Below are 25,061 nucleotides of genomic sequence, written 5' to 3' on the forward strand. Positions count from 1 at the left end.
CACTTTACGAAGAAAACGACACCAAAAAAAGTTTAAAAAAACACTCATGTCGACCTTTTTCCATGTCAACCTTGTCACTGTTGACCGATAGTGGTCGACCTAATGACTGTTGACCTAAGTGTAGTCGACCTAATGACCCATACCCGTGATTTGAGTATTTGTGCTGTGCAAACCAATAGACACTGGTAAAGAGACCTGGCAATATTCAGACCAGTAAATGAGTAGTAGTAGTAGTAGTAGTAGTAGTAGTAGTAGTAGTAGTAGTAGTAGTAGTAGTGGTAGTGGTAGTGGTAGTGGTAGTGGTAGTAGTAGGTAGTAGTAAGTAGTAGTATGATGTGGAACCCCATATGCCCATGTTCAACCCCAGCTTAACCATGGTTTTGAGTAAATAAATGGGTAATTGACACACATTACTTTTTACTTCTTTGACTACTGTAACTCCAAGTTAAATCATGATTACATTTTGGTCTCCCTTTTATAATCTTTATAAACATTTTCTATATAGTACATTCATTATCACACTAGCCACCTGCAATTAATACTCCACCCCTGTATCTCATTCCTCCTTCCCTCCCCAGTACTATCACGCCTCCAGTTCAAGAGGTGGCCATAGGATGGGTTGTCCCTGATGTCGCACCCCTTACTTCTGCGCTAGATCAGTAACAGGCTGTGAACACAGGTAGCGTGGTGTGATCAGCTATAACCCTGTCAGTCTGACCAGTGTGTTTTAAGCCCAAGTCCTTCGTGGTAATATGGTCCTGTGCGGTCTCTTAACAGACATTTTTAACCTATGGTCTAGAACCCCAGATTATGGTCACTGTGATGTTTGAGGTTACTTGCCATCTTGTTAATGTCATCTATTGCACCAATATGAATTTTTTTTTTTATTTCTTTTTTATACACTTGCCTATTTTGAATAACTGTTTTATATTATAGAAACATAGAATGTGATGGTAAATAAGAACCACTTGGCCCATCTAGTCTGATCTAAACACATGAAGACGCACACACTTGCATACTGGGGTTAACTTTTGTCCGGGGCCCATTAACCTACCAGTACATTTTTGGATTGTGGTAGGAAACCGGAGTAGCTGGGGGAAACGCACGCATGCACGAGGAGAGTATACAAACTCCACACAGTTAGGGCCAGGTTGGTAATCAAGCCCATGACCTCAGTGCTGTAAGGCAGTAATGCTAACTATTACACCATCCGTACTGCCCAGCACCATAATACTTTGAAGTTGTATCCAAAAAGTAAATGAAGGGTCATACTCAAAACTGAACCTCGGGCCTCAGGACTGATTCACAAACTTAATCTGGGGTCCCAGACAAAGAGAGGTTAGAAACATGTGATCTAGACCAGTCAGAACTCAGCCACTCTTATTGCTGTGCAGCTGCTCCAGTGTCGGCACTGCAACTCTAAACCCCATTGTCTCGCTGCATATTGTTCTGTCCTCTGTTTTTCCCACCATCAGCCGTGAAGTAGAAAATGGAAGCTGACTGTCACTTTTTTCCCCTGTTTATTTCAATAGCAACTATTCAACTGCCAGTCTCTGCACAAGCTGAGTTTGCCAGACAATGACCTAACAATATTGCCAGCATCCATAGCAAATCTCATTAATCTCAGGGAACTAGATGTCAGCAAGAATGGTAAGTTCCTTTTCAACTTCATTGAATTGTCTATCAATAAGCTCCTAAGTACTGTAGCTAGCGCGATGTATGCATGTTCTCCGTTTCATTGTTTCATTTGCTAATGTCCCTTTGAATTCACTGATTTTGTTTACTTTTGTATGAATTGTTTTTTTTTGGTTTTTTTTTACCTAGTATGCACTACATAGATCTGACTTATTGCTGGGTTTTTACAGTATTTATTTTCTACATGGAAGAACAAATGTGAGGCTTTATTTTTGTTTTGTACTGCTGTAATGGGGTTTCATTTCATTCTAGGACAGGAATATGGTAGAAACATAAAATACTTAGTACGAAGATAGATATTAGCGTGATCATTCGTTCAGCATAATGTCGTATTTACGTTATTGTGTGATTATTTACTATAGACATTTTCTCTGAAAAGTAGATTGATTTGTCACAAGTTATTAAAAACCTCTAGGGTGGCATGTAGTGTAATATTTACAGTGGATGTGCACTTTATTGTTGTAATTATTACCTGCCTGATAGCTCCGCAGCAGTCCCTCTTTTGACACCTGCAGTGGAATGAGATCACTAATCATGGCCCGCGGGTCACATAACTACATCCTCCCCCCCATGACTAGTAGGGAGAGTTGTTGGGACTGCTTTAAAATGAGCAGCATGAGAACCCCTAACATTGGTTCCCCACCTAGTCAGGAAAACGAGCCCCCCACCCAGTCAGCATAGGGGCTTCTAACTATTGATTGTGCCTGTGCTGTGAGATTCTAACTAGTGATGTGACTTGGATTTAGTAATAATGACAGGATCTGTGGCATTTCCTTTCTTTTACGTCACGGACACAAGTATTGTAGCATCCTGTCTTGTTAATGCTGCTCTGTATATGAAAGCGTTTCCGTGTTGGTCAGGAGGTAACAAGCTTGGGCGTGGAGTGTGCAGTTAAGAGAGTTGTTATGTATGACCAAGTTGTGTCCATTTAGGGAAAGGGATTCTTCCTTCAGATAAATGTGAGTGTTGTGTGTATTGGCTGCTGTACTCTGCTGCGGGTGTGGCCCAGGTCAGGCCATATCTGAAAATGAGTCAGTCGACTTCTATATTGGTTCTTTTCAGGAATGCATTAAAATCCGGGCTTACAGATAAATGGTGCCATCATCTAACGGCAAACATCAGGCCGCCCCATTATAGCAACTGTTATTGTTCTGTGTCGCTTGTCTGTACATAGAATTACTTCTCATTTGGGGTTTTATCGGTTGAAGTGCATCAACATAGGATTAGTAAATAATGGGGGGGGGAGGTATCAGACCTTCCTAAAGAGGCCATCAGCTTCAAGTTATAATTTATCTAGTACATGCTATAAAATGATAGCTGATTGAATGCTATAGGAAACTTCTCCACCCGTCCTCTTTAGGATTGATGCATCTCCCGCAATGTGTTGCACTCAGTACAGCAGGAAGTGCCGCAATGTCCGGCTGTGCGCTTATCCACCATTTACGGTAATGCAGTGTCAGTGGCGTGAGGAACAGCATATCGCATCCATTGCTTTGAATTGAATCTCCCCAAAACATGTCTTCCTCCTATAGAGGCAGAGTTTGCCTGTTGCCTACACACGCAGGTGGCATTGATTTGTGGGAAACCAAAGATCATGAGGGTAGATCCTCTCACTACGGGGAAGTTGTATCAAACCTACAATGGATCTATAAGTGGAGAACTTTCCCATAGTAACCCACCAGCTTCCGTCATTTTATCAAATGTGCTAGATCACAGGTTCTCAAACTCTGGGGCAGATGTATTATCCTGGAGAAGGCATAAGGAAGTGATAAACCAGTGATACGTGCAAGGTGATAAACGCACCAGCCAATCAGCTCCAATATGTCAATTAACAGTTAGGAGCTGATTGGCTGGTGCGTTTATCACCTTGCACGTATCACTGGTTTATCACTTCCTTATGCCTTCTCCAGGTTAATACATCTGCCCCCTTGTCCTCAGGACCCCACAATGGTTCATGTTTTGCAGGTTACCTGTAGATTTTTAAAATGTAACAGTTGGTGATACACAGTGCACCTGCTGGGCGACATGGAAAACGTGAACCGTGCGGGGTCCTGAGAACAGAGTTTGGGAACCACTGTGCTAGATAAATGTTGGCTAGAAGCTATCCATTTTTCTCTCTCTAAGGATTAATACATCTCCCCCTACATGAGGAAATATTGGCATCACTGATGCATTTTGTGCATGTTTCTAGTTAATATGGTGCATTGTTTTTATTAGTAATACTTGTGTGTGTGGGTTGTGTTCACACGTGCTATAATGTTATCAATCTATTACAATGGTGGAGGCAGTGGACATTGAAATGTCAGAATATTGGCAATGTGTTTTAGCAGTAACACTAATGCTAATGTCAGCATATTCACAATGTCAGTGTTTCATATGTCGACTTTCTATCCCCATCATGGGGTAGTACGGACGGTGTAATGGTTAGCATTACTGCCTCACAGCACTGAGGTCATGGGTTCAATTCCCACCATGGCCCTAACTGTGTGGAGTTTGTATATTCTCCCCGTACTTGTCTGGGTTCCCTCCGGGTACTCCAGTTTCCTCCCACAATCCAAAAATATACTGGTAGGTTAATTGAATCCCAACAAAATTAACCCTAGCGTGAATGTGTTTGCATGTACATGTGGTAAGGAATATAGATTGTAAGCTCCACTGGGGCAGGGACTGATGTGAATGGCCAAATATTCTCTGTAAAGCACTGCGGAATATGTGTGCACTAAATAAATAACTGGTAGTAAATAATACTGGTAGAAGCAGGCACTTCTGCCAGCCCCTTCGTCCAGTACTTTTCAGGGACAAGAGCTGAGCTCCTCTGCTTCTCCCAAAAACAAAGTTTGTGCAGTTGTCTGATTGTATAATCTGCCTTTCACAGAGGCTTGTTGTAAAGTTTATTGAGGCTGTAATGGGAGGAGTAAAACAAACATTGACCTTCACATCAAGAACACATGCTGCAGCTGACAGCTTGTCATCTCCCGGCTGCGGGCTGTACCTCTAGCCATCCTACAGCATTTCTTTGGCCATATCTGAAGGACAATTAAATTGTAATTTGCTTTATATCAAAGACCCATTAGAACAGAAGTTTCAAGAGCTTATTCAAGATAATATTCGAGATAAGGCTTGGTTAACGGGGGTACACACAGAGAGATCTGTGTTTTAAAATCTAAGCAATTTGACTAGATTGCTTAGATTTTAAGCACGGATCTGCCGTGTGTATGCCCCCCAGCGATAGCGATGCGCGGCCCCGCGCATCGCTATTGCCGGTGCTAGATTGAACCTGCATGCAGGTTCAATCTAGTGGGTCGCTCACTTCACCGCTGTGTGAAGTGAGCGGCCCCCCGTCGTGGCCCCCCCTCGCTCAGCACATCGCGCTGTGCTGAGCGGGGGGAGAGATGTGTGCTGAGCGGTTTGTGTTAAGATCGCTCAGCATACATCTCTCCCGTCAGTACCCCCCTTTAGTGTGCAAGGCACCTTTCCTGCTGCACTGCAACTTGAGGTGCATACTCACGGATAGATTTAACAATTCCCAGGACAAACGGTTTGGTGTCAAATAGTGAAGATTGGACAAACTATCGATCTTTAACGATTATCATTTACACAAAAATACACAAGATTGATCTTGCCTTGCGTCAAATTTAAATAAAGGGCTGTGGGTGAAGTACTGGATATAAAAAGCACCTACCATTTTAGCACTGCATAAACATTGCTGGCCAGTGTCTGGGGGACATTCATCACTGTGCAGAAGCATATAGGGAGTGGCATGAGGGACACAGTATGCAGAGTCATGGGGGACACTGGCCAGTGTCTGGGGGACATGCTGGGGGACTTTACATAGTTATGGGACACATTGGTGGACAGTGAACAATACATTGCTGCAAGGTTTATAAATACATTTGTGGCCAGCGTGTACTTACATGCTGCTTGTAGAAACTGTGAAAACAAAACAGATATATTGCTGTCTGTGTCTCTTCTCCACCCAGCCTGGCACAGAATGAGGAAATGGTGATGGGGAGTGGTTAGCCAGCGTTCAGCTTTCACCAAATCGTTCATCATGCATACGCACAAAACAATTTGAACACAATACAAAAGATTGGTCTATGATCTTTCTGCATGCATGAAAGGTCATAGACCCCTATAATTGAGCAGCGGGTATGCGCACCGGCAGATATATCTTTCATACACATACGGAACGATTTGAAAGATTGGTCGTTCCAATCGATCGGGAATGCCCACGTCTTTTGCAAAATCTATTCATGTGTATGCACCGTTAGGTAACATGTTATGTGTCCAGAAGGCTGCTACTGATCTGTGGCTTTGCTGGTTGTGTAACATAGCACCATGAGTCCTGTTGGAGAAAGAGCGCTATATAAATAAAATTATTATTATTGTTATAGAATATTTTATGGTCTGTGAAATCCAGTGCACCCTGGGTGATTTTGTATCATTTATTTTATAAAGGCTAAATAAGCCTATTGGTCGCTTGTTAGTAACCGTTCTACAGTGACCCAATTCACTTCTATTGTTGGATCACCTCTCCGTTAGAGACCATTGTAGAACACGTAGGCCTGTGATGTCTGACGAAAATAGTACTAATTAAATATAATCTGCAGTGATCAGTTCCCAAAACCTTTACAAGCACAGATTTTCTGTTACGGGATTTTGTGTAGAACAGGGTGTTATCTAAATGTGAGCTCAAAGTAGATCTGCAGATAAATTATGATGGTGTTCTTACTGATAACAAACTTTTTGGAATGTGTGACGATATGTACTTTATGAAGAATTTTTGTAAAGAAAATCTTTCCCTAGGAAGTCTAATATAGCAGATGACTTAGAATGTATTTATTTAATTTACAGGTTGTGGGTGTCGGCGATTCAATTGTTTTTCCCGTGGCTACCACTCACGAGCACAAAACAGAGCAATTCAATTGGTTCTTTGTTTAGACACCCGTTAGCCGTGTAGGTGATTTCTTTTTTCCCCCTGCAACCTCCAAACCAGTGTTTGGACGCCCAAAGCAGGACTTAAGATGGGTTTAGCCAATTTACGTTGCTGAACCTTGTCTGTTTGGGAGTGACTTGCGTGGTATGCATGGGCGCCCAAAAAACAACTGAATTGTGACTTATTATTAGGGCGTCTAAACATTCCCATTTAGATGGTAAATACTAGATGCCCAAAACAACTGAATTGCCCCCATTGATTCTCCCATATCCAATATTCTGAAAAACAGAATTGATCTAGCACAGCTGAGCTAGTGGACTTCTGATTTCTAATGGTTCAATTTAAACAAACTTTGTTAATGCAAAAAATTATTACAGATATTGTATAAAATTACCTGTAGGCCGATTCAATTGTTAGGGGAGTGCCTAATTACTCCGCCCACTGTTTGTGCGTCATGCACGCCCTTTTTGGCATCCCCTGTTTGGGTGCCCATTTGGCTGATGCTGCTTTTGCTGTGTCACCTGGCAGCTGTGCAGCTCACACTGTGGAAACCCCACGTCCCTCCACCCGGTGGCTGTGTGGCTCACACTCGCATTGTGCCCACCCCCCAAATGCTATTATCGCTCCCAATCTCTCGTCTAAAGTGACTTGAGATCGCAGGGTTGATAGTCAATTGTATCTCTACTTCACGCTGATCGCACCCATAGAGGTCTGGTTTAGCCGTATAAAGCAGGAAGCAGTTAGTTTCCCGGCTGTTGGGATCCCAGCGCCGGAATCCCGACAGCCAAGGAAAACTTGGCGGTCGGAATCCCAACCGGGGACCCGAATCCCCATTTGGGCGGTGGTCCACGAATAAATTTGTTTGCCGAGCAAAGCTTGCCACCGGGCCCGAAATGTGGAAAGCGCACATGTTGCGCTCGCCGACGGGATTCCGGTGTCGGTCTTATGACCGCCGGGATCCCGACCGTAGGGATCACATACTGAATCCGACCAAACTGCCGGGTGCGATCGCGGAAAGTGACGTTTTGGTGCCTGAACAGGTCACTTTTTGTGCATTTCTGCTCCCCACACCTGTATTTTAAAATACGGAAAAATACGATATCCAAAATACTTCCGGCCTAAAGCATTTTGGATAAGGGAGACTCAACCTGTACTTAAAGCAATTAAAAATATGTTTGCATCTTTGTGTCATGGTTATTTCCAATCTTCTTCTTATAATGCATCAGTCTGTAAATTCTGTAATACCTCTCGTCAGACTTACCACCCGGGCTATTACCAGGGGTAACCCGAGTTGAGGTTTGGTGGGAAAGGGTCAGATCAAAATGACCCGGGTCACGTTATTCGGGAATCCGACCCTGGTACCTACCAGTTCGAACCTGGCACCGAACCGGGCCATCTGACCTGGATCACTGATTTATGGTTAAAAAGGAACCTGGAATTCTCCTAGCTTAGGTGGCTCAAGGATTGTCTATAACTACTTGTGTATTTAGCATTAAAGCTGACTATCATAAGCACAGCAACAGATGGTTAAGTGACTTTATGAAACAAAAAGTTACGTCTTGCACATTACAAATTCATAAAACAAATAGGAAGTCTTGGAAACGGCTGACCTTTTTACCAAGCATCTGATTTGCCAGAAATGGAGAATGAAAATGTGATCGGCGGAAGATGATTGCACTTCTGAGGATGACTGGTTTTTAAGTGTCAGTCATTTATTGGCTTGACACTTTGGAATAGAAAATTTCATTTTTCTTTTCTGCTTGATGGAAAATTGTAAGCTATATTGAGAACGTGTTACATTTCCCTGCCAGGTATGCTGTGCAGTGTTGATACCATACACTTTGCAGACTAATTTGTTTGACCCCCCAACCCATCTGAACAAATAATTATATTTTTATTTTATATTTGCAGAAGCATCATTATATCACCCATTTTATGGCAACCATGCTGATGGTATTTATTAACTTACGTTTACCAATCATGCATTAAAAGTGATCCTTACACAACTTATAGGCTGCCTTTCTGTGGCTGAACCGATAACTGAGAGTTTAGCCTGAAGCATTTATATTTCACTGCTTATTTGTGTTAATAAGCTTGGATGCTGCAATGCTGCTTGGTCAGCTGAGAATATAATTATCTGAAGTAGACACCAATAAAACAGTAATGCTAAATTATCAATTGACTAACGTCAGGCACTTTTAACTAATAATAAAAGCTACAAAAGTACAAAAGGTTCTCTGTTTGCAGAATTCTTAAAGAAAAACAGTGGAGTCACTTTAAAATGGAGGTTTCACCCTGTTGAAGCACATTATAGTGATACTGGCAGAGCTTTTACATTTGTCCTCTGTAAAGGAGGTGGATATAGAACATAGGTCTGCAAACTCGGTCCTCAGGACCCCACACAGTGCATGTTTTGCAGGTCTCCTCACAGAATCGCAAGTGAAATAATTAACTCCACCTGTGGACATTTTAAAATGTCTGTGAGTAATTAATACACCTGTGCACCTGCTGGGTTACCTGCAAAACATGCACTGTGTGGGGTAATGAGGACCCAGTTTGCAGTATAGAAGATCTACAGTAATTAGATAGTCAATATGTTGACACCATATGGTCAACAGGCTATAGGTTGACAGGGTCAAAATGTCGACAGCTAAAAAGGTGGACACAAAAAAGGTCCACACAAGTTTTTAATATATATATATTTTTTCTTTTGCTGTCATTTTGCATGTTTCATCACCTCTGACCACAATTAGTGGTACCGTAGACCCTCACGGACAGATTATTATTCACAATTATACTCCACGTGGATGGTAAACCAAGCAAAAGTTGAAAAATTTGGAAAAACCCAACAAAAACTAAAGGCCATGTGTTTGATGCCCTTTTGACCTATCTACCTTTTAGCTGTTGAACATATGGTGTTAACCTTTTGACTGCCTATCCATAATCCGGATACCCTGTAAAGTAGGGGTGGGCAAAATACAGGCCGCGGGCTGGATGTGGCCCGATAAATGATCCAGCCTGGCCCGCTGCCTCCCACCAGTGCACAATGACAAGCGGCCCGGCCAGCTGAGCTGCTTGTCATTGCATTACAGTAGCTGCCGCGGGCGCCGTAGTTGTCTACTCTTTCCCTGGGCGTACCGTACCTTACCATCCCTTTCTTGGTGCCACATAAATAGCATGTAAAGTATACTATATTCAAGATTAGGGGTAGGTGACCTTTAGCATTCCTGCTGCTGTGCAACTACACATCCCAGCATACCCGACAGTGTTGCTGTTAGGGCTTACTAAACCTGTGCCCGAGCATGCTGGGATGTGTAGTTATACATCAGCTGGAGTGCCACAGGCTGACTACTCCTGTTCTAGATTAAAGGGAAGGCAATGATTTTCTCTGTGGGTGCCAGACTTTCAACAGTACAAGCTAATGAAATTTCCAGGGTGCCACTACTATTATAACGTTTACAAGAGTATTAGATGGGTGCAATAAATATTAGTGGCTTTCCTGTCTTTTCTTATTGGATTGGCTGACCTTTTGTGGTCTGGAGATGAACACATGCTTCAGAATTATGTACTCTTGCATGGCTGGGACACTACAGTGAGTTATTGGGGAGTAAATAAAGGCCAGACAAAATGAGCATACAGTATGTAGCCTTACATGTCTCAAACTGTGTCTGACGCCTGCATAAAAAGTGCCTGGGTTATCAGCCTCCTCATATATTTTATGTATATACACCTGCCATCTAGCATGCACAAAGCATCCTAACAGATGTACTTGCGTGTTCCTGTATGTCTGCATGAGCTGCAGTATACCCCCAATGTACTCTGCCTATGTCACAATGTTCCTTCCCACCCCCATTGTGTTTCTCCACTCATGGGTGGTGCAAAGCCCACGTATGGCCAGGTCTGCAATCTGTGTTCTCTTTGTGAACGTGCACAGAGCGATTCCGCCATGTAGACTGGCATAGTACTTGCACTCATTAGTCCCAGTACCTCTTACACCTTTTTTATAGGATCTGGTTAGGATCCCAGCTCTCGGGATCTTGACAGTCAGAATACTGACACTATTCAGAATGCAGACACTGGCAACCCGAATAGGTTCACCATCCTGGCATCGGATTCCCGACAGCCGGGATACTAAATGAGAAGACACCAGCCCCACTGGAGAGGTAAGCCGCAGTGGTGGTGGGGTGTTAGGTTTACGCTGTGGGGGGAGGGTGAAGGTTAGGGTTAGCCAGAGGGGCCGGCAAATAAAACCCTTCCCTTTTTTACTACTCTGTGTATATAGATCCAAATTTCGGAATTAAATGTTGATCATATAATTTAACCCTTTGATTGCTAATATAAATGACCTCTGTATAACCATAGTTGTGATCATAATGGCAGGGAAAGCCCACTTTACTTCTTATAGGTATATTAGGTCTCCCACATCCTATCCCCACACCAAGGTGGTGGATGGTACAAGTAATAATGAGAGTTGTAGGGCTCTATTCCAGGCACAATGTTCTATGTTGTATAAATAATACATTTTTTTATTGGCGATTATCCATGATAAAAACGTTGTGCGATACAACTCACATTTGCTCCTTCCCTATCTTTAGCTGACCGTCCTTCTGCAATGATCTGTTGTAAATGACTGTTTCTGCTTAAGTTCACCCAAAAATATTGACTATGTTGTTACATAGTTGCCTGCATTTGATTTATAGCCCATAGAGGAGATGCAGCTGGCCACTTTGGGGGCAGGGCCAGGCTGTTCATGTCTTAGGCCCCGACCCTGCCACAGTAAGATGCAACAAATTGCGGGTCTGTGGAGTGGAGAGCAGTGCTAAAAGGTTGTAATTTGCATCATTTTAGCTCCACCCACTCCATACAGATTTGTGATTCCGAGTATCGTCACTAAGTGGGCGGGATGCAGGAGATCCACCCACTCTTCCTGCGGTACGGGGGACTACTTAAAAAAAATATGGGTGTAGGTAAGTATGTATTTGCTAGTGTGTATTGCTATGAATGGATGCTCTTGTTTTTCCTTCCTTATAAACTCTGTTAATAGACTGCTTCAGTTTACACCCCTGACACGGTGTGTGCGTGTGGTGGTGGTGGTGGGGGTATAAAAATTGTTCATGGCATTGATACCATGACCAGGGTTGGCTTGACAGGTACAATATAATTCACCTGTACACATGGTTTAAGTCTGACTTAAAAACTTTTCTCAAAGGTGCAAATATGCATTTGAACTAGGAAATAATCACACACTTACCGTCGTTACCTAATTTACACTGGGCACTAGAAGATCACTGCTGATTTGGTTGTGATGCTTCCAGTACAGTTTTCAACCTTTCAAAATAGTTAATAAATGACCCTCAGTCTCCAGCCACCTTTAAATCCAGCACATGTTGTATGTCTGGATTGCTGTTGTCTATACTTTGTACAATTACATAGAAACATAGAATGTGACGGCTTATCTAGTCTGCCCAAAATACATGTACATTCACACACGTACACACCAGGGTTAATCTGAACATTTGTGATCACAATTAAGAAACATATTTGTTATTCACAGGTATTCAGGAGTTTCCAGAAAATATTAAGAATTGTAAAGTTTTGACAATCGTCGAAGCAAGCGTCAATCCAATTTCTAAGTGAGTACTGGGAAATGTTACAAATTTCTATGTGATGCTGGAGATTTTTATTTTTTTATAATTAATGTTACTTCTGAATAAATCCTTTAATTGTATAAATCCTATTGCAGCTCAGCTACAGTTGCAATAAAAGTTCTGCAGTTTCCTTCCCCCATGAAGAATGTGGCCGACACTGTATTATTTGCTGAGGCTCCAATTCATGTACTGGAGGAGAGATAATTAAGACTTGTTACAATAAGTGATTATTTGTGAACGCTGCTCAGTGACAAGGGCTCAGAAATCAAGACTCGAACGCCTTATGGCCTTTCCTGGTGTTTTTCTGTGCATTTTGCAAAGCTCCTTTCTCCGTTTAATGGCAAATGGATTATTGAGCAGTCAGCAGAATTGCTTTTTCCTGCTATCCAATCAGGCGCTTGGAGCAGGTCACATGATCTCATTGATTCATTCTAAAGAAACGGCAGGAATTGAACAGTATATCAGGGCTCCCTGCAACGCAAATGGCCTGTGCTAATTGTCCTTAGTGTGTAATATACGCTAAATCACCATTAGTGTCAAGTCAGCAATGCATGATGTATTTACTCTGAAAGCCTACATGTAGAACAGGATTGGAATAAAAAGATGAATAGTTTTCTGTTACTGCTGTAGTGTGGCTGTGTATATGATCAATGACACGAGTACAGTTTCAAATATTTGTTTTAGTTTCCCCTCCATTCCTTTCAGATTGCCTTACCATGCATCTTTTGTAATGTCATTTGTGTTATACATTTTAGCCCTAATGAAGACATTCCTTTGCTTGCCTAAATTGCGATATTCTTTAAAACAAGCTCTATATGTCATGATGTTGTTTGCTGGAACACTAAAATCATTTTTTATGATTTTTGTTTTTTCTCTATCGTCCTAGTGGATGCTGGGGTTCCTGAAAGGACCATGGGGAATAGCGGCTCCGCAGGAGACAGGGCACAAAAGTAAAGCTTTCCGATCAGGTGGTGTGCACTGGCTCCTCCCCCTATGACCCTCCTCCAAGCCAGTTAGATTTTTGTGCCCGGCCGAGAAGGGTGCAATCTAGGTGGCTCTCCTAAAGAGCTGCTTAGAGAAAGTTTAGCTTAGGTTTTTTATTTTACAGTGAGTCCTGCTGGCAACAGGATCACTGCAACGAGGGACTTAGGGGAGAAGAAGTGAACTCACCTGCGTGCAGGATGGATTGGCTTCTTGGCTACTGGACATCCGCTCCAGAGGGACGATCACAGGTACAGCCTGGATGGTCACCGGAGCCTCGCCGCCGGCCCCCTTGCAGATGCTGAAACATGAAGAGGTCCAGAATCGGCGGCAGAAGACTCCTCAGTCTTCTAAAGGTAGCGCACAGCACTGCAGCTGTGCGCCATTTTCCTCTCAGCACACTTCACACGGCAGTCACTGAGGGTGCAGGGCGCTGGGAGGGGAGCGCCCTGGGAGGCAAATGAAAACCTATTTGGCTAAAAAATACCTCACATATAGCCTCCGGGGCTATATGGAGATATTTAACCCCTGCCAGAATACACTAAAGAGCGGGAGACGAGCCCGCCGGAAAAGGGGCGGGGCCTATCTCCTCAGCACACAGCGCCATTTTCCTTACACAGCTCCGCTGGTCAGGACGGCTCCCAGGTCTCTCCCCTGCACTGCACTACAGAAACAGGGTAAAACAAGAGAGGGGGGGCAAAATAGTGGCAAAAATTATATTATAAAAGCAGCTATACAGGGAGCACTTATTATAAGGCTATCCCTGTCATATATAGCGCTTTTGGTGTGTGCTGGCAAACTCTCCCTCTGTCTCCCCAAAGGGCTAGTGGGGTCCTGTCTTCGTTAAGAGCATTCCCTGTGTGTCTGCTGTGTGTCGGTACGTGTGTGTCGACATGTATGAGGACGATATTGGTGTGGAGGCGGAGCAATTGCCAAATATGGGGATGTCACCTCCTAGGGGGTCGACACCAGAATGGATGCCTTTATTTATGGAATTACGGGATAGTGTCAACACGCTAAAGCAGTCGTTTGTCGACATGAGACGGCCGGACAATCAGTTAGTGCCTGTCCAGGCGCCTCAAACACCGTCAGGGGCTGTAAAACGCCCTTTGCCTCAGTCGGTCGACACAGACCCAGACACAGGCACTGATTCCAGTGGCGACGGTGACGAATCAACCGTATTTTCCAGTAGGGCCACACGTTATATGATTTTGGCAATGAAGGAGGCGTTACATTTAGCTGATACTACTGGTACCAGTAAACAGGGTATTATGTGGGGTGTGAAAAAACTACCTATAGTTTTTCCTGAATCAGAAGAACTAAATGATGTATGTGATGAAGCGTGGGTTGCCCCCGATAAAAAGATGCTAATTTCAAAGAAGTTATTAGCTTTATACCCTTTCCCGTCAGAGGTTAGGGCGCGCTGGGAAACACCTCCTAGGGTGGATAAGGCGCTCACACGCTTATCTAAACAAGTGGCGTTACCCTCTCCTGAGACGGCCGCACTTAAAGATCCAACAGATAGGAGGATGGAAAATATCCAAAAAAGTATATACACACATACAGGTGTTATGCTACGACCAGCTATAGCGTCAGCCTGGATGTGCAGTGCTGGAGTAGTTTGGTCAGAGTCCCTGATTGAAAATATTGATACCCTAGATAGGGACAATGTTTTACTGTCTTTAGAGCAAATAAAGGATGCATTTCTTTATATGCGTGATGCACAGAGGGATATCTGCACACTGGCGTCACGGGTAAGTGCTATGTCCATTTCGGCCAGAAGAAGTTTATGGACGCGACAGTGGTCAGGCGATGCGGACTCAAAACGGCATATGGAAGTTTTGCCGTATAAAGGGGAGGAGTTATTTGGAGTCGGTCTATCAGATTTGGTGGCCACGGCTACAGCCGGGAAATCCACCTTTTTACCTCAAGCTACTCCCCAACAGAAAAAGACACCGACTTTTCAACCGCAGTCCTTTCGTTCCTTTAAAAACAAGAGAGCAAAGGGATATTCATATCTGCCACGAGGCAGAGGAAGGGGGAAGAGACACCAACAGGCAGCTCCTTCCCAGGAACAGAAGCCCTCCCCCGCTTCTACAAAAGCCTCAGCATGACGCTGGGGCTTCTCAAGCGGACTCGGGGGCGGTGGGCGGTCGTCTCAAGCATTTCAGCGCGCAGTGGGCTCACTCGCAGGTAGATCCCTGGATCCTGCAGATAATATCTCAGGGGTACAGGTTGGAACTAGAGACAGATCCGCCTCGCCGTTTCCTGAAGTCTGCTTTACCAACGTCCCCCTCCGAAAGGGAGACGGTTTTGGAAGCCATTCACAAGCTGTACTCTCAGCAGGTGATAGTCAAGGTACCTCTTCTACAACAGGGAAAGGGGTATTATTCCACTCTATTTGTGGTACCGAAGCCGGACGGCTCGGTAAGACCTATTCTAAATCTGAAGTCCTTGAACCTGTACATAAAGAAGTTCAAGTTCAAAATGGAGTCACTCAGAGCAGTGATAGCGAACCTGGAAGAAGGGGACTTTATGGTGTCCTTGGACATCAAGGATGCGTACCTCCACGTTCCAATTTACCCCTCACACCAGGGGTACCTCAGGTTCGTTGTACAAAACTGTCACTATCAGTTTCAGACGCTGCCGTTCGGATTGTCCACGGCACCTCGGGTCTTTACAAAGGTAATGGCCGAGATGATGATTCTTCTTCGAAGAAAAGGCGTATTAATTATCCCATACTTGGACGATCTCCTAATAAGGGCAAGGTCCAGAGAACAGCTAGAGAGGGGATTAGCACTGTCTCAAGAAGTGCTAAAACAGCACGGCTGGATTCTGAATATTCCAAAATCCCAGTTAATGCCGACAACTCGTCTGCTGTTCGTAGGGATGATTCTGGACACGGTTCAGAAAAAGGTTTTTCTCCCGGAGGAAAAAGCCAAGGAGTTGTCCGAGCTTGTCAGGAACCTCCTAAAACCAGGAAAGGTGTCTGTACATCAATGCACAAGAGTCCTGGGAAAAATGGTGGCTTCTTACGAAGCAATTCCATTCGGCAGATTCCATGCACGAATTTTCCAGAGGGATCTGTTAGACAAATGGTCAGGGTCGCATCTTCAGATGCACCAGCGGATAACCCTGTCTCCAAGGACAAGGGTATCTCTTCTGTGGTGGTTGCAGAGTGCTCATCTATTGGAGGGCCGCAGATTCGGCATACAGGATTGGATCCTGGTGACCACGGACGCCAGCCTGAGAGGCTGGGGAGCAGTCACACAAGGCAGAAACTTCCAGGGAGTGTGGACGAGCCTGGAAACGTCTCTTCACATAAACATTCTGGAACTAAGAGCAATCTACAATGCTCTAAGCCAGGCAGAACCTCTGCTTCAAGGAAAACCGGTGTTGATCCAGTCGGACAACATCACGGCAGTCGCCCATGTGAACAGACAGGGCGGCACAAGAAGCAGGAGTGCAATGGCAGAAGCTGCAAGGATTCTTCGCTGGGCAGAGAATCATGTGATAGCACTGTCAGCAGTGTTCATCCCTGGAGTGGACAACTGGGAAGCAGACTTCCTCAGCAGACACGACCTTCACCCGGGAGAGTGGGGACTTCATCCGGAAGTCTTCCACATGCTGGTAACCCGTTGGGAAAGACCAATGGTGGACATGATGGCGTCTCGCCTCAACAAAAAACTGGACAGGTATTGCGCCAGGTCAAGAGATCCGCAGGCAATAGCTGTGGACGCGCTGGTAACGCCTTGGGTGTACCAGTCGGTGTATGTGTTTCCTCCTCTGCCTCTCATACCAAAAGTATTGAGAATTATACGGCAAAGAGGCGTAAGAACGATACTAGTGGTTCCGGATTGGCCAAGAAGGACTTGGTACCCGGAACTTCAAGAGATGATCACGGAAGATCCGTGGCCTCTACCTCTAAGGAGGGACTTGCTTCAGCAGGGTCCCTGTCTGTTTCAAGACTTACCGCGGCTGCGTTTGACGGCATGGCGGTTGAACGCCGGATCCTAAAGGAAAAAGGCATGCCGGAAGAAGTCATTCCTACTTTGATTAAAGCAAGGAAGGAAGTAACCGTGCAACACTATCACCGCATTTGGCGAAGATATGTTGCGTGGTGCGAGGATCGGAGTGCTCCGACGGAGGAATTTCAACTGGGTCGATTCCTACATTTCCTGCAATCAGGATTGTCTATGGGTCTCAAATTGGGATCTATTAAGGTTCAAATTTCGGCCCTGTCGATTTTCTTTCAAAAAGAATTGGCTTCAGTTCCTGAAGTCCAGACTTTTGTTAAGGGAGTGCTGCATATACAGCCTCCTGTGGTGCCTCCAGTGGCACCGTGGGATCTCAATGTGGTTTTGGAATTTCTAAAATCTCATTGGTTTGAACCACTAAAAAAGGTGGATTTAAAATATCTCACATGGAAAGTGACCATGTTACTAGCCCTGGCTTCGGCCAGGAGAGTGTCAGAACTGGCAGCTTTATCTTACAAAAGCCCATATCTGATTTTCCATTCGGACAGGGCAGAACTGCGGACTCGTCCGCATTTTCTCCCTAAGGTGGTGTCAGCATTTCATCTGAACCAGCCTATTGTAGTGCCTGCGGCTACAAGTGACTTGGAGGACTCCAAGTTACTGGACGTTGTCAGAGCATTAAAAATATATATTGCAAGGACAGCTGGAGTCAGAAAATCTGACTCGTTGTTTATATTGTATGCACCCAACAAGATGGGTGCTCCTGCGTCTAAGCAGACGATTGCTCGTTGGATCTGTAGCACAATCCAACTTGCACATTCTGTGGCAGGCCTGCCACAGCCTAAATCTGTAAAGGCCCACTCCACAAGGAAGGTGGGCTCATCTTGGGCGGCTGCCCGAGGGGTCTCGGCATTACAACTTTGCCGAGCAGCTACGTGGTCAGGGGGGAACACGTTTGTAAAATTTTACAAATTTGATACTCTGGCTAAGGAGGACCTGGAGTTCTCTCATTCGGTGCTGCAGAGTCATCCGCACTCTCCCGCCCGTTTGGGAGCTTTGGTATAATCCCCATGGTCCTTTCAGGAACCCCAGCATCCACTAGGACGATAGAGAAAATAAGAATTTACTTACCGATAATTCTATTTCTCGGAGTCCGTAGTGGATGCTGGGCGCCCATCCCAAGTGCGGATTATCTGCAATAATTGTACATAGTTATTGTTAACTAATTCGGGTTATTGTTAGGAAGCCATCTTTCAGAGGCTCCTCTGTTATCATACTGTTAACTGGTTTTGATCACAAGTTGTACGGTGTGATTGGTGTGGCTGGTATGAGTCTTACCCGGGATTCAAAATTCCTCCCTTATTGTGTACGCTCGTCCGGGCACAGTACCTAACTGGCTTGGAGGAGGGTCATAGGGGGAGGAGCCAGTGCACACCACCTGATCGGAAAGCTTTACTTTTGTGCCCTGTCTCCTGCGGAGCCGCTATTCCCCATGGTCCTTTCAGGAACCCCAGCATCCACTACGGACTCCGAGAAATAGAATTATCGGTAAGTAAATTCTTATTTTCAATGTTAAGTGCATAAAATGTGAGTTTGATATCAGGTTGGGGTGTTGTTCCGTCATCCAAATATTTACCCCCACCCCAAGCCAAATTTTTTTTTAGTTATTTGTGGTAAAATGTAAATCACTCAGTTCTTCATTGTCTCTACTCTATATCTTGTTATATTATCTCATTTTCTGTCAAATATACCGTGCTGCCTAATGTGATCATTTAATTTTCACTATTAATAAATTTATCATGTTGGATCTTGTTACTTCATATAGCATACTGATGATTTCCAGTTGCATCAAAATATTTCCTGTTCACTAATTATTTAGTTTTATTTTGTATCTCCCCGTAGACTCCCAGATGGGTTTTCCCAGCTGTTAAACTTGACTCAGTTATACCTAAATGATGCTTTTCTTGATTTTTTGCCAGCTAATTTTGGCAGGTGAGTGCCGAATGCAGTACTCAATATTTGTTGCTTTCGCCGTGATGTTGCTTGTTATTCTCTCCTAGGTACCAAAGTGATTGTATGTTGTTATCACATGCTGATGTCCTGCCACAGCTGTTTAGGGGTTTGTTATTAAATTGTACCTTTATGCATTCCTCTATAGCTCAGTTTCCTGATGGATAGCATTGTACGAGTTTGTGTGGTTCTATTGATCACTTCTCATCGCATTTGGTCAAGTTGATGACACACATGCTGAGGGTTCAAAAATAGTGTAGTCAGCCATTTTGACCACTCCCATTGCTGTCCTTATTGGATAGAAATCCAGCCATTCTGCTGACGGGTTACTTTAATTTTCTTTTTAAGTTGTTAGTGCATTTATCTTCCACCCAACTTTAGGATTTCTTCCTGTGGAGGTATGATGCTATTGATTTCAATAGTAACCTGCCAGTTGGCTGAGAGTAACGCACTAGTCCTGTCACAGTAGGGGGAAAAGTTTCACACAGCAACCTGGGAGCTTGCCGTCTACAGGAAAATATAATATCTTAAACATTTTTGGAAGAGTAGATGCTTTGCGGAAGAAAACGGTTACACACCTTATAGTGTCATGGTACCGTAAATGAAATATATTTGAGTGCGTAAAAATATATGAACCTCCAGGAAGTACATTAGCTACAGTATGCAGTCCCTTACATTCCTCTCTTGGCCCTGTGGCTAAGACCCAAGTTCTCTTAGCTTAGCCCGAGGGCCTGGAATGGTTTGTTCAGCTTTTGTGGAGTATTTGTGCCTCTCCAAAATTTAACACAGAAACAGCTTTTTAACACTGTATTTAATGATAATGGTGTGTCTGTAGATGATGAATGTTTAGACAGTACACCTAATCATTATAATCCAGTGTATTCCCTGAATGTGACGCATTCCATGCATCCTTACTATGTTTATACTGTTGCCTATTTGTTTATGTATTTGATCAGATTCTTATGTCTGTAGGGGTGTGGTAGATAGACAGTCAATGGGTCAACCGCATATCGCCGACATGCAGTAGGTCGAAAGGGTCAAAAGGTCGACATGGAAATGGCTGACACAGGTTTTATGAGTGTCCATTTCTTTGTTTAATCATGTGTGACCCAAATGAGTGCAAACGTATACCCTCGCACGCTTCCTTCACTCACTGCGCTCGGCACAGGTTACCATTCCCAATCGTAATTCACGTGGATGGTAAATCAAGCAAAAGTTTAAAAATATGTGAAAAACCCTAAAAACTTGTGTCAACCATTGTCATGTTGACCTTATGAACATGGCGACCTTATGAACATGGCGACCTTTTGTATCTGTCGACCTTAATGCATGTCGACCTATTGTCTGACAGTCTACAAATTGACGATCTATCATCCGGATACCTTCTGTAGGGGGTCCGATAATAACTGTACAGACATACAGAGTATGCAAGCAGTTTATCTTACTACATTGCATTACATACTGGGGGGGATAAAAAGTACAAACCAATCAGCTTCTAACTGTCATTTTTTAAACACATACTGCAGGGGTGGCCAAACAGTCGACCGCGATCGACTGGTCGATCACGGACATGCGACCAGTCGATCGCGATCCGCTGCCCATCCACCCGAAGCCGCGCCTCTCCTGCCTGCCGTCCTGCCCGCCGTCCTGCCCCTCAGTCTGGTCTCCGGCAGTGACGGTGGAGTGTATAGCTCAAATCAGGCGCCGGTTCGTTAGCCAATCAGAGCTCGCGAACCGGCGCCTCAATTGAGTTATACACGCTTCCGTCACCACCGGAGACCAGACTGAGGGGCAGGACGGCAGGCAGGAGAAGCGCGCGCTGCGCTCTCCACACAGCACGGTGAGCACTATGGGGGCATATCTGGCAATGTGGGGCATATGTGGCACTGTGGGGGCATATCTGGCACTGCGGGCACATGGCAATGTGGGGCATATGTGGCACTGTGGGGTCATATCTGGCACTGTGAGGGCATATCTGGCACTGCGGGCACATGGCACTGTGGGGGCATATCTGTAATCTGGCACTGTGGGGGCATATCTGGTACTGGGGGCATATCTGGAACTGCGGGCACATGGCACTGTGGGGGCATATCTGTAATCTGGCACTGTGGGGGCATATCTGGATCAGGAGGCATATTTTGAACTGTGGCCACATGGCACTGTGGGGGTATATCTGTAATCTGGCACTGTGTGGGCATATCTGGCACTGTGGGGGCATATCTGGCACTATGGGGCATATCTGGCACTGCTGGCACATGGCACTGTGGGGGCATATCTGTAATCTGGCACTGTGGAGGCATATCTGGCACTATGGGGGCATATCTGGCCCTGCGGGCACATGGCACTGTGGGGGCATATCTGTAATCTGTCACTGTTGGGGCATATCTGGCACTGTGGGGTCATATTTGTATCTGGCAATGTGGGGGCATATCTGGAACTGCGGCCACATGGCACTGTGGGGGTATAACTGTAATCTGGCACTGTGGGGGCATATCTGGCACTATGGCGGCATTTCTGGCACTGCTGGCACATGGCTCTGTGGGGGCATATCTGTAATCTTGCACTGTGGGGGCATATCTGGCACTGGGGTCATATCTGGAACTGCGGCCACATGGCACTGTGGGGGCATATCTGTAATCTGGCACTGTGGGGGCATATCTGGCACTGTGGGGGCATATCTGGCAATGTGGGGGCATATCTGGCACTGTGGGGGCATATCTGGCACTATGGGGCATATCTGTAATCTGGCACTGTGGGGGCATATCTGTAATCTGGCACTGTGGGGGCATATCTAGCAGTGTGGGCATATGGCACTGTGGGGGCATATCTGTATCTGGCACTGTGGGGTCATATCTGGCACTGTGGGGTCATATCTGTATCTGACACTGTGGGGGCATATCTGGCACTGTGGGCACATGGCACTGTGGGGGCATGTGTATATGGCACTGTGGGGGCATATGTGTTTGAGGTTTTTACCTGTGGGGGCCAATGTGCTATTTCGTGCGAGACAGTCATGACACTCATGCAGCAAGGCTACGTCCCTTTTTTTGTTATACCGCGCCCACTGTTTGTTATTCCACGCCCACATTTTTGTTATACCATGCCCCTTTTTTGCGCGCGCTATTATTCCTCCTAGGTAGATCACAAAAGCTTTTTAGCTTTCAAAGTAGATTGCCGACTCCAAAAGTCTGCCCACCCCTGACATACTGTAACATGACAAAAGCTGATTGTTTAGTACTTTATCTCTCTCCAAGTTTTAATAACTCTGCTCTGTGATTTGCTGTGTGCCACAAACTTTCTTTTATGCAACAACAAAGGGACACATTTTGATCATTTTCTGAATGCTTATATTGTACTCCTTTTCCTGAAGCTGCGCCAACAATGTAGATCCCCCTCCGTTTCTTCTGTCCATTATTTTGGTTTATCATTGACACGAGTGCAGCGTTGTAATGTGTGTTGCTCTTTGTAACTCGCAGTTAGCGTTCCCCGAGGTCTGCAGCCAAGCGTGAACTAAAAATACCACAGCTCTTCACTATTCAACTCCTAAGTCCATCTAGTAAAGCTGTTATCATGGTTTCATGTAGTTAACCCACATGGGAAATCCTACAGAAATTCTCAGGGTGACATCTGAGGTCTCTGGTTTTTATGTTTTTTGGCATCGGATTGATTTTTAGATGCTTTTAAATATTTCCATTTGGCTGCCTTTCACATGGTGTGATTCTGGTGGGGTTTGTAAAATTGCTGCAGTACAAGTATAAATCAATGACTGAAAACACGTTGTTCTTGTTCAGCTCTGTTCATGGGGAGGGGTCCACTTGTCTCTATACCTACATGCTTGTTGGCCGTGTCCTATTCAGTAATGATGTAATGCCGTAAGACCTGCCCGTTTCCCAGATAGACCATGCAGGCTCACACCTCAGTACTTCAACGGAAGCTTTCCTTCCAAGATAGGGATTCCATAAGATGAAAAAGTAGATCTTAAAGCACTTGAGATCTTAAAATGTGTTAATTTAAAATGTCTTTAAAGTTACCCATACTGTATGTGAACCACACTATCTCCTGTGCAGGACTGTTTAGTTTTGTGCCAGTGTAAAAAGCAGAAAGGACAGATTTGATTCCTGATGAGATTTGTTATAATAATAGTGTAATCCAGAGTTATAGTGAAGAGCGACTGTCGAAATATAATCAGTTGGTCAACATTGGCTGGATTCTGTAGTTGAAACATTAAAGATAACATTTGTAAGTATTGCTTTTCTGCTCTAAGGTAGCATAAAAACAGACTTGCAAATCAATAGATGCATATAAAAAAACCTATCTATATGCACGGCCATCGGCTGTCTTTAATATACAGGCTTTTATTATTATTATTTACTAGCTGGAGTACCCGGCATTGCCCAGGATTTTAAGAATGTCTGTTTACAAAAATAAATTTTAATATTAAACACACAGTATAAATAATTCAGATAGCTGAATACCCGTGCTTCGCTACGGGATGAGGATAGTAAATGAGAATGATAGTTGTTCGTTAATTTACGTTGGTTGGAGATCTAGTATATAGGCATATCTTGCTTCCCTGACTCACTTTGTGTAGTGGCCGGACCCCTTTTTGGTCCCCCAAGGGACCCTGCTCTGCCCACTATACAACTCTCAGTCTGTGGCTTCCTGCTGCCTCCATTCCCCTCCTCACATCATTTCAGTGCCCCTGTGAAATTATTGTTTTTTTTTTTTTTTACAGTTTCTTATATAGCGCAGCACATTATGTATCTCCTGATATAATCTGTGTTGCTGTGGGACCTGCTACTTACACTATATAACTCTCAGTGTGTGGGTTTGTGCTACCTGCATTCCCGTCCTTACATCATGTCACTACCCCTGTCACATGCATCCCTGTCATCACAGACATATCATGTATATCCTGATATAGTCTGTGCTGTTGGCCCACCCCTAGGGGTGCTAGTGGTGTGTTACCCCCACAGTGTTTGTTCCCAGAGTGTAAGTCATATGTTTAGCAAGTTTTGTGTAAATTGCTCCAGGCCTTCCACAGTTTTGCTGTCTACTGACATAATCTGTGCTGCTGCCTCACCCCTAGGGCTGCTGGGGGTGTCTGACCCCCACAGTGTTCGTTCCCAGCTTGTAAGTCATATGTGTACCAAGTTTGTTGTAACTTGCTCCAGGCCTTCCACAGTTTTGCTGTCTGCTGACATACTCTGTGCTGCTGTCCCACCCCTGGTGGTGCTAGTGGTGGTTTACCCCCACAGTGTTTGTTGCCAGATTGTAAGGCATATGTGTACCAATTTTTGAGTACATTGCTCCAGCAATTCTGGAGTTGTGCTGCCTCCTGATATACTCTGTGCTGCTGCTGCCTCCCCCCCCCCCCCCTTTAGGGGTACTATGGATTTCTAATTTTATTAGTTGCCTCTGCCGTGTTTTAATACGCTTGTATGTAACATTTCATGATCTTCGCTTGTAAACTGGATATGTATAGAAAGACAGAAGGACAAATTTTCATTTTTATATATTAGATTACCAGTTATTTATATAGCGCATACATATTCTACAGCACTTTACAGAGAATATTTGGTCATTCACAAAAGTCGCCAGTGGAGCTTGCAATCTATATTCCCTACTGCATGTGCACGCACGCACATGTACACTAGGGTTCATTTTTGTTGGGGGCAATTAAAGTACCAGTATATTTTTGGAATGTGGGAGGAAACAGGAGCACCCTGGGAAAACACAACCACAAGGAGAATATACAAACTCCCAATGGTGGTAATTGAACCCATGACCCTCAGTTCTGTAAGGCAGTAATGC

The 25,061-nt window shown here is 44.5% G+C and overlaps 1 protein-coding gene across 9 annotated transcripts in view; it reads left to right on the forward strand.

Moving 5' to 3' along the window:
• ERBIN (erbb2 interacting protein) overlaps positions 1-25,061 on the forward strand; it is a 369,988-nt gene that overhangs the window by 238,089 nt on the left and 106,838 nt on the right. For all 9 annotated transcript variants that reach the window (XM_063963251.1, XM_063963289.1, XM_063963271.1 and 6 more), the window contains 3 exons: positions 1,533-1,650; positions 12,186-12,264; positions 19,140-19,229. In XM_063963251.1, the coding sequence (XP_063819321.1) occupies positions 1,533-1,650; positions 12,186-12,264; positions 19,140-19,229 (287 nt within the window). The remainder of the gene's footprint in view (positions 1-1,532; positions 1,651-12,185; positions 12,265-19,139; positions 19,230-25,061) is intronic.

This window comes from Pseudophryne corroboree, chromosome 1, assembly GCF_028390025.1.
Source record: "Pseudophryne corroboree isolate aPseCor3 chromosome 1, aPseCor3.hap2, whole genome shotgun sequence".
Classification (NCBI taxonomy): domain Eukaryota; kingdom Metazoa; phylum Chordata; class Amphibia; order Anura; family Myobatrachidae; genus Pseudophryne; species Pseudophryne corroboree.